This window comes from Sardina pilchardus, chromosome 5 (genome assembly GCF_963854185.1).
Source record: "Sardina pilchardus chromosome 5, fSarPil1.1, whole genome shotgun sequence".
In the NCBI taxonomy this organism is placed as follows: Eukaryota; Metazoa; Chordata; class Actinopteri; order Clupeiformes; family Clupeidae; genus Sardina; species Sardina pilchardus.
The window spans coordinates 14,799,398-14,809,397 of NC_084998.1; the positions used below are offsets into that span (position 1 = coordinate 14,799,398).

Consider the following 10,000-nt stretch of genomic DNA (forward strand, 5'->3'; position numbering starts at 1 on the left):
GATCTGAATCTGGCAGTGCAGATAAATGACGTTCACGTCCACGTCCACGAGGGAGAAGATCTGGACAGCCAGGAGTGCTTTGCTGTCGTTGCCGTTCTGCAGCACAGTGGTGTAGGCTTCAGGAAGAGGGCAACTGCGGGCCAGACACATACAGACATCATCTCTAACCACAATAACCCCTCACACCGTGTATATCATTCAGGAAAAAAAACAAAGTGTCACAATGTTATTTGAAGGTCACTCAGAGAGTGCAGACCTCCACCAACGCCATGTCACTCTGGTCTATATATATGCAAATCAAACTCGAGATATCAGTGTGTAACATGTCGACATAAACACTGTCCAGAAGTAATCATAAGGTGTACATTACCTTTAGGCAATCAGTTTGATATAACATGATACACTATTGCATCAATGAATTAATTCCAAGTCATGAGAACACCTACACTACAATATTTCATGAACTCCAAAAGGCACAGTTTTGGATGAGACTGTCTGTCTGCCACATGGAGTAACAGTAGTGAAAACTAAACTAAATGGCTACGTCTGGCCCACGAGTCGAATCTGAGTCCCAACTGTTATGGGTTTCCACCAAGTTCCATAATAAAATTGGGCAAATAATTTCTGCGTAATCTTGCGTATCTGGTCATATACTTGTCAAAGAAGTGAAGTGAAGCAGTCTGACCTCTCTGGTGCACACCTCTGCAGTGCAGACACACATACCCATTCTTCAGGAAGACATACTCCGTTGGCCCGGAGGGGTTGTTGGTGGGGGTGGCCCAGCACCGGTTGAGGACGACCTTGATCTGACGGATGGTGGAGTTGACGCTCACCTCCACCACCACCTCCTCGTCGGGGGAGAGGGTGTAGTTCTCCGGCAGGGGGACGGTGCCGTTCAGCAGGCGAACCGTCACGTGGAAGGAGCCTGACCCCTGCACCACGTCTTTGATCATGTCATACCTTCATCATGAGGGAGAGGAAGACACGTTAACACACACAGGCACGCACACACACACACACACGCGCGCATGCATGATAATATACTTTCTTTCTTTCTTTACAAATTAACTGTTATTTACAAAAATACATAATATATAAGCATAGCACAAATACTGTAATGTAATGTCATGTTTAAAGAACTAAAAGGTATTCAAATGGAAAGAGCATGAGCTCCATAATAATCAAGTATCACTCTGCTTTTAGGTATTTATTTCTGCACTCTGTATTTCACTACCATAATAATGAGCTGAATAAAATGTGTGTTAGTAGACAGCTGCAGAAATAAACTCCATTTGCAAAATGATTCATGTTGCCCTCAGTCAATCTCACAGCATGGAGCTAGAGCTGAGAGTTTGTGAATGATGTAAACCGCATCTCCATGGCAATGGCTCCCGTGGGCGTGAGCGTGTTGTGCCTTACTCCTGTGGCGAGTATCCCGCGGAGATCACGATGCTGTTGATGTAGCTGCACAGGATGGGCACCTGGAGCCGCGCACTGGGCATGCTCACGGAGCCGTCGGGCCAGGTGTGGCTGCTCATGTCGTTAGATAGTGTCACCTCAGCCGTGTTATGAGTGCTGTTCTGTAGTAAAGGGGGAAGTCAAGAAGTCAGGACCGGCTTACAGTAATTTCCTGCATATAAGCCGCATTGTGTATAAGCCGCAACACAGTGTTTTATGCAATCTTAAAGAAACAAAACCATATTAACACCATATTAACTGCCCCCCTGTATTAACCTCATAGCGGAAGAAATTTCACAAAATCAATGTATAAGCCGCGGCCAATAGTCTGGAAATTACGGTATTTAATAGTTAATGGTCCTACCAATAATCTGTGATTACAGAGCTTCAATACACAATTAAGAGCATCAGACTGTAACAACATCATGCTTCATCTGCACCATTTGGGTATTACTACCATCCATGATATGGATTAACAGGCTAAATATGTTTTCACAATAAGCTTTATGGATAAATGATAATGCAGGACTGCTCAGTCCTATGTATGCATTGATCCTCCACAACATAGTGGCTTATTTTTCTAAAGCGCTTTAGGACATTTGCATGCTGTCATGCTGTTTACCTCCAGACACACACACACACACACACACACACACACACACACGAACACACACACACACACACACACACACACACACACACACACACACACACACACACACACACACACACACACACACACACACACACACACACACACACACACACACAAACACACACACACACATAAACATAATACTGTATCTATATAGCCTATACTGAACTTTGAGTGACCATATGGAAAATGGTGCCTTGTGATCATATTATATAAAGTAGCTGGTCATGGGTCTTACGCTCTGGAGCACTGTGTCACATTCATCCCATGCTGCCACCAGCAGGACATGGCTGGCGTTGCCTCCGTTCACTCCGCACTCTCGCAGGCCCAGGTACAGCGAGTCGTCCGACATGTGCTTGCCCCTTAGAAAGTCCCGTGCCACGCTTACTGACATGTAGCCTGGGTTGCAGACCACAGTGATGGTTGCCGATTGAGAGATGACCTGGATGGGCTGAGAGGTCTGTGGGGTCTGAGACATCTGTGTATTTGTGACCATAGCCTTGATCGGGGTTGAGGTGGTTGTCGTTGCTACTGCATTTGTGACCCTAGCATTAGTTGTGGATGAGGTTGTGATCACTGGTGAGGTTGGGATAGTCTTTGTTGTAGTTAAAGTGGTGGAGGTCGATGGCACAGAGGTGGTTACTGCCTTAGTTGTGTCTGAAGTGGTAGTGGTCACAAGTGAGTTTGCTGTCGTTGGTATGGTTGTGAATTTAGCGTCAGTTGTGAGCTTAGCCTCAATTGTGAACTTAGCATTAGTTGTGGTTGAGACTGGGTGTGCAGAGGTTGTGGTTGTGGTTGAGAGGGTGTTTGTCAGTGCTGTGTTGGCATTTGTCTGTGTTGTGGTCAAATTGGCTATGAGAATAGCTGGATTTCCAACTCTATTGGAGTTTATCGGATTTAAAGTGTTAGTCATCAACTCTGAATAAGTCACTGCACTTGTGGTGGTGGTGGTGGTGGTGGTGTTGACTGTTGCTTTTGTTGTTGCTGCTGTTGTTGCTGTGGTTGATATATAGGGAGCAGTAGCTATCCCTAAAGAAGTGCCACTATGACTGGTTGGTTTTCTTGTCAGAGTGCTGGCTGTTGTGTCTACTAAAGAAGTGATATGAAATGAGCCAGGGGTCATCTGCTTGTCACTGGGTGTACTGGTCACAGGCTCTGGTGGAGTAATAGGTCCTTCAGTGGTGGGCGTAGCGCTGATGGTGGTGGTCGGGTGTGTTTGGTGTGTAGTGGAGATCACCGAGGGTGTAGTCTCAGAGTCTGAGTCATCAGTGCTTAGTGTTGTTGTATACACGCTCTGTGTGGTGGTGATGGGTGGAGGGAGGATCGTCACAGATGAGCTTGCACTCAGAGCTGGAGAAAAGAATGATGTAATTATACTATTGCATGAACACAACTTGTATGAACATATGTTTTATGAAACTAGTATCATCTTTTAACATAAATAGCAAATAGGCAAATAGGTCAGTGTTAGTATAATAGAAGTAACAGCTATTGAATAAGATTAATGAGATGTCTCATGCCTCACATAGAGTAAAAATATTTCCCTTACAACTCAGCGGATTACACTTTAGTCAAGAATTATGTGTGTGTGTGTGTGTGTGTGTGTGTGTGTGTGTGTGTGTGTGTGTGTGTGTGTGTGTGTATGTGTGTGTGTGTGTGTGTGTGTGTGTGTGTGTGTGTGTGTGTGTGTGTGTGTCTGTGTGTGTGTGTGTGTGTGTGTGTGTGTGTGTGTGTGTGTGTGTGTGTGTGTGTGTGTGTGTGTGTGTGTGAGATTATGGTAAAGTGAATGAACGAAGACAATACTGCACCTATGCAGGATCGTCCTGGCCAGCTGGGGTTCATATCCTCAAACCCGTCATTGCAGACACAGTCATACCCCCCCATGGTGTTGACACACTCTGCCTCAGAGGAACAGTCAACATCTCGGCTGATACACTCATTCAAATCTGTAATAATGAGAAACCAGGAACAGCCTAAATGCCACACGCCCTGACGGGGACTGCCCTAAAAAAAAGAAGCAAATCAACGACATCGGAGCACTCTGGCTCCAAGCCAGGAGATACGGTAGTGGGCCTACCTTGTACGGAGGTGGTGTTACTATCTACAGCATATTTGGAGCTGTTCTGCAGAGAGGCCATGATGGAGCGTGACAGCCCCATGATGTCCTGGTCCTCTTTGGGCTCAAACACAAGAGTGAAGTCCACCACCACACTGCCCTGTGAGAAGCCAGTGATGACGATTCGAACCTCCCCAGAGTCTACCAGGGCCTGGATGTCTGGAGGGAGAGATAGCCGGATCTGTGGGAAACATGGTCATGTTCAAAATTACTCTTTTATAAGCATGTCACACCACTTTACATTATTTATTCAAGGTATTCATGGCATTTTACAGATAATAATTTAGAATTGTCAACATATCTACTACTCTGTAACTAATCAACTTCAAAATATGTTGAATATAGACTTTGAAATATAAATGTATAGTCAAATGGTTGAGTGACTTTAACAGTAAAATAAATAATGTGATATTGAAACAGGCAGGATCTCATTTTACCTCATCTTGAATGCTCTGAGAGAGATTCTTATATTCAGGGCTCTCTGAATCCAGGAGAGACTCGGTGAAATTCATGTTAGTCAGACGGGCTACAGCCTGAAGGACCTGCGCATCTGTTGGCAGACACAGAACAATTTTTTCATATCAGGAGTCTGTATCAACATACACAATTTGCAAGGATGAGCGACATACTGTAGTTACTACCAATAGTTACTCTCAATGCTAGTAATCCTGAGACAATACACAACATTAACTTTTTGAAAATCGGTAACTGTTTCTGTCGTGGTCAGACTGTTACTAACACTGACAAACCCTAGAACCCAAAATAGGGCTTGCCTGTTTTAACTAGGATCTCATCCATGGCTCCTTGGACTCCACAGGCATGAGGCACGACACAGACTCTGTAGAGGACTCCTGCTGGCAGCTGCCTTTGCTCCATTTCTGTCTCTGCCGTCTGCCAGCTCCTCAGCTCATCTGAACCCTGGAGAAGCATCACTTGGAAGGTGACTGGACCTGGAGAAGATGCTGTCGTCCAGGAGACACTAAATGAGGAGCTTGTGATGTTGAAGGCGTTGATGCTGACGATCTCGGGCACGACATCTATAAAGAGTAAAAGGAACAGGATAGAATAGAAGGGGGAATAGAAGAGAATAGAAACTATGAGAGTTAGAAATGTGAGAAGTCATCCAGTCCACCACATTCCACCACAGTGTGGTGTGAGGTTTTCTCTCTTGAACTTGCCATGTCCGACCACAGTCAACTAACTATCCACCACTGAAGAACGGTTATTATTGTTTCCATTACTGTTACCATCAGGACTACCACTTCACAAATCCGGGACTACTTATTCATGTGTCATGTTATGTTTACAAATGTGTGAAATTGTGTAAACATTGGTAGATGTTCAGGCTTCTTACTGCATGTGAAGTTGTGGAGTGGCTCAGAGGTAACACTGGGAGCAGGGGGTGTCTCTGGGGGAGGAGACGAGGAAGACCCTGACCAGGGGTCACCAAGGCTCCCAGAGCTGGTGAATTCATCTTGGCCTGCGAGTCAAACATTACATTCAACCATTAACCATGCAAGACAGTTGCCGCTACTGAATAGAGATTAACACACTAGCACAACCACAAAGCTGTGTGTACCCCTGGACACCAAGGGTGGAAGCACCGTGGTGGAGATGATGCTGTTGATGTAGCTGCACAGGATGGGCACCTTGAGCCGCGCACTGGGCATGCTCACAGAGCCGTCGGGCCAGCTGTGGCTGCTCATGTTGTTGTAGAGCTTCACCTCTGTCGTGGTGTGAGTGCTGTTCTGTAGTAAAGGGGAAGTCAAGAAGGGACGGGGTCAGGACCGGCTTTGTATAGATAACTGCAATGCTCATGCAATTTTTTTTTTTTTTTGTTCATGCGTTTATAAATTGTTGCTGTAAACCGGATAGCAAGCCCTTAGAAAGGACATAATTCTAAAATAATATCCTACATCATTTGAGTAGGTAATACCAATCATGCCCTAAATTATTATTTATAATCTACAATATAGATTTATAGATGATTGTTATACAGAATGTCATATATTTATGATGTATCAATTAAAAAAGCAATTCATTGTCAAATTAAATGTATGCTGTACTCCACACAAACACATGTATGTACAGTAGCTGGTCATGGGTCTCACACTCATCAGTACTGTGTCACATTCATCCCACGCTGCCACCAGCAGGACATGGCTGGCGTTGCCATCGTTGACCCCACACTCCGGCAGGCCCAGGTACAGCGAGTCGTCCGACATGCGCTCGTCCCTCAGGAAGTCCCGTGCCACGCTTACAGACATGTAGCCTGGGTTGCACGCCACAGCGATGGACCACGAGAAAGTGATGACCCGATGAGGAGACCCTTCTGTATTTGTGACCGTAGCTTTGGTCAGGGCTGAAGTGATGACGGCGGCCGCTGTCGTGGCTCCGGGAGAAGGTGGCTCAGTGGTTGTGCTTCTGCTGTGGTTGGCAGAGCTGCACGTGTACGAGCCCACCGTGTTGATGCAGACTGTGTTGGGAAGACACTTACTCAGCTCCCTATGGGCACAATCATCCATATCTACCCAGAGAGAACACATGTCAATTAGTGGCAGGGAAAAAGGGAGCGTGCTGAAGAGAGAGAGAGAGAGAGAGAGAGAGAGAGAGAGAGAGAGAGAGAGAGAGTACATTTGTGTGTGATAGTGGAAAAGAGAGAGGAGAAAGAGTAAAGAAAGGATGTTTCTAGTGTAGCTGGACAATAAGGATAAAGCAAAACAACTCATTCATGTGAAATCTTGAAGCCAAACATAATAAGTGCATTGCCTTGCATTCTCAATGCTTAATGTGTATTGCATTGAGTGATAGAGTGCTGACCTTGCACTGCCACAGCCACCACCTCCTCTATGTGTCTGAGCAGAGACTGAAGCCTGCTGGAGACGTCAGCCAGGACGAGAGCCGAAGAGGAACCGATGAGTAGCGAGGAGGAGGTGACGTGGGGACCAGCAGACCACGAGACAACATGGCGCACAGACATGTCAGAGCAGTTCAAGGCCCCAGTCACCTGCACAGAGGTCACACATGTCAAGTGCAAAACCAATCGTTTAGGGAAGTCAGGCAAAAAAAGTATAGATTGTGGTAAATCATAGGACATCTTTATATTGGGCAATCACCATGCATGTCAGTTGCTTTTGGGGATCAAAAAAAAAAGAGTGACACAATGACATGACTAAAATCCAATTAACCGTCATCTCTGTATCTCACTCACCACAGAGTGCAACAGCCGCGTGTGGTTTAACAGGCCCGTCTCAGTGGCCATCATCTGCTGATAGTCCAGCTTTACCGTCACAGTTGCATTGAAGCACCATCCTTGTTCATCTTTAGAGCAAAAAATGTCAGAGGTTGATTTGATTTACAGGAATTATTTAAATCCCAGAATTATATACACAGAATAAATAAATCAATCAATTGTGAATCACTACTTAGTTGATTCATTAATGAACTCAAATTATCGGTAATCAAATTATGAACAATCTGATTGGTTTAATTGATGATTTAAAAAAAAACATGAAAAGCACCTGGAGGCTGTGGGTCAGCACAGTAGTGTCCACCTGTAGCAGGGCAGCACTTCTGCCACCCAGCGCAGTCTGTGTCCAAGCCACACTGTGGTTGAGATCCACAGTGGGACCCATTGGGCCAAGCCTTCGGACAGGACCCTGGTTTGGCAGTGAACACCGCACTGCAGTTCAGAGCTAAAGAGCAACCGACAGAGAGACATTATGCAGATGTAAGCACACCTGACATCTGCTTGGAGTCTGATGAAAAGGTTGCATTCCCAGTATTGGCTGATAGCCAGTTTGAACAGAGGTAGCAGCACAGGACAAACAAAGCAGAGTGTTTTTTGGCCAAACCACACATCAGTTAAGAAAAGTAGCTGAAATGAACAGATTAAAAATTAAGCTTTTACGGGTTGTCAAGACCAAGTCTTGTGTGTCAGCCAAATTCCATTTTGAGACCTTTGAACAACTTTAGAAGCAATTATGTTATCCCTCAGCACTTTATTGATGCAAGATAAAATAAGATTAACTTGGCGGTAATTGTTTGGTAGCAAGAAGGTGTCTCATTCCAGAGAAAAAAGGTCATAAAGGAAGGCCCAAGTGATTTGTTCCTGTGTTGTGCTGCTTTTGATTATATGGACATAGCCTGCATTATTTGGCCTTCCTTAAATGGTAAATACTGAGAGAAGAATACTCTGTCCAGACCTCACATCATCACTATATCTCTCAACAACAAGTGAAACTAAATTCACAGACCTATTTAGCATTACAAACAGACAGTCAAACAAATAGACAAAACAAATTGCATTGAAAATAGGTGGAATGTGATGAATGATTGCGCCTTTATTACATTTTGGTCTGCAGACCTTTTTTATCAGTGATCCCTGACCTTGGTGTTATATTAACAAATCACTGCTTTAGCAGCTGTGAATCAGGAAGAAGGCTATACTTACGCAAGGCACAGTAACTGCCCACTTGTTCATATCCAGGGCAGCATTGCATGACCTCCCGGTGCAGGCTGATGGGATGCGAGCGGTACGCCACTCTGTAAAGGGTCACCTCACAGGTCCTCCAGGGCAGCCAGCCGCCACAGGACCTCCTCTGAGTGTACGACGTCTGGTACGACAACACCGAACTCGCGACTGTGGTCCGGTTCACAGCACAGAGGTGATAGCCTCTCATAGACAGCTCATATCCTGAGAAGGAGTCAGCAGGAACAGCTCATTGTGAAGTGAGGATAACATGCAACAGATATAGGACAGCACTCTTCAGGGACCGCTATGATTTGATCAGTACTTACAGTTCATCTAAGCTGAAAATGAGCTTCCAATTAGTGAGACAAAACACCACATGGATTGTTCATCAAATTAAAAACACCTTAGTGCTTAATGAATTGGATAAATTACTGCAATTATATTAATACTACCTCCCATTTTGTGAAAAAATGGTATATCAGACCTCTTGCGATCAGAAGCCAATGACAGATTTCAAATGTGTAAAACTACATACGCTATTGGAAAACTGAGTGTATGTACAGTAATGTCAACAGAATAGAAAGCAGACATAAGAAATAGACATCCCTTACCTTCAGAGTGAGTATTATGTCCATGAACAAAACCAAGGGTGAATACAACCAGCCAGACAGAGATGCTGGGATGCATTTTGTGATGATAGGACATTGATTGAGAATCATGCTAAAACCATGCTGCGTTGTGAAAACGTTTCTTCTACAGATGAGAGACAAGAAGTCCGTGTTCTTGGAAACAGATGTCTCCAGTGCCTGCCGCTCCCTCATCTCTCTCCACCCCTTCAACCCATCCTGAGTATCCCCAGGGTATTCATTTAAGCCTTACATGAAGGCAAACTTGTCCTTCATATCAAATTTGAGACGTTTAAACTTCATATTCATGCTCCACTGTGAAATTCTAGAATGACTTGGGAATTGGAGAGAAGCTTATGAGACTAATAGAATGTTTTTTGCCCAGTTGTTTAATAGCAAGGTGTGTGGCTTAACCTTGACACTGCTACCAATTAAGCCTGTTTATATCTCTGATGGAACAGGGAACAGAGAACAAAATGCAAATCCCAGTGGACATGATTTCTCAACAGGTTGCTATGGTGCTTTCAACACCTCATCCATTTCATCCACCTCATTTCACTACATCCGCAGGAGTGAATATAGAGTTTGAAAATGTAAAATATTAATTTATGCTTTGTAAATACTGTATTTGAGAAGGACATTGCCTACTACAGTAATCTGGGACGCACAGT

General features: G+C 44.6%; 1 protein-coding gene across 1 annotated transcript in view; it reads right to left on the bottom strand.

Annotated features, from left to right (window-relative positions):
* umodl1 (uromodulin-like 1) overlaps positions 1 to 9,162 on the bottom strand; it is a 10,104-nt gene extending 942 nt beyond the window's left edge. The window contains exons 1-16 of the mRNA XM_062535896.1: positions 9,156 to 9,162; positions 8,683 to 8,925; positions 7,751 to 7,924; positions 7,441 to 7,550; positions 7,050 to 7,236; positions 6,341 to 6,756; positions 5,809 to 5,977; positions 5,584 to 5,709; positions 5,003 to 5,266; positions 4,667 to 4,779; positions 4,191 to 4,410; positions 3,922 to 4,059; positions 2,352 to 3,463; positions 1,420 to 1,580; positions 724 to 960; positions 1 to 133 (exon numbers count right to left, since the gene is read on the bottom strand). The exon at positions 1 to 133 is cut by the window's left edge and continues 33 nt beyond it. Of these exons, the coding sequence (XP_062391880.1) occupies positions 1 to 133; positions 724 to 960; positions 1,420 to 1,580; positions 2,352 to 3,463; positions 3,922 to 4,059; positions 4,191 to 4,410; positions 4,667 to 4,779; positions 5,003 to 5,266; positions 5,584 to 5,709; positions 5,809 to 5,977; positions 6,341 to 6,756; positions 7,050 to 7,236; positions 7,441 to 7,550; positions 7,751 to 7,924; positions 8,683 to 8,925; positions 9,156 to 9,162 (3,810 nt within the window). The remainder of the gene's footprint in view (positions 134 to 723; positions 961 to 1,419; positions 1,581 to 2,351; positions 3,464 to 3,921; positions 4,060 to 4,190; positions 4,411 to 4,666; positions 4,780 to 5,002; positions 5,267 to 5,583; positions 5,710 to 5,808; positions 5,978 to 6,340; positions 6,757 to 7,049; positions 7,237 to 7,440; positions 7,551 to 7,750; positions 7,925 to 8,682; positions 8,926 to 9,155) is intronic.
* Positions 9,163 to 10,000: the final 838 nt, after the last annotated feature.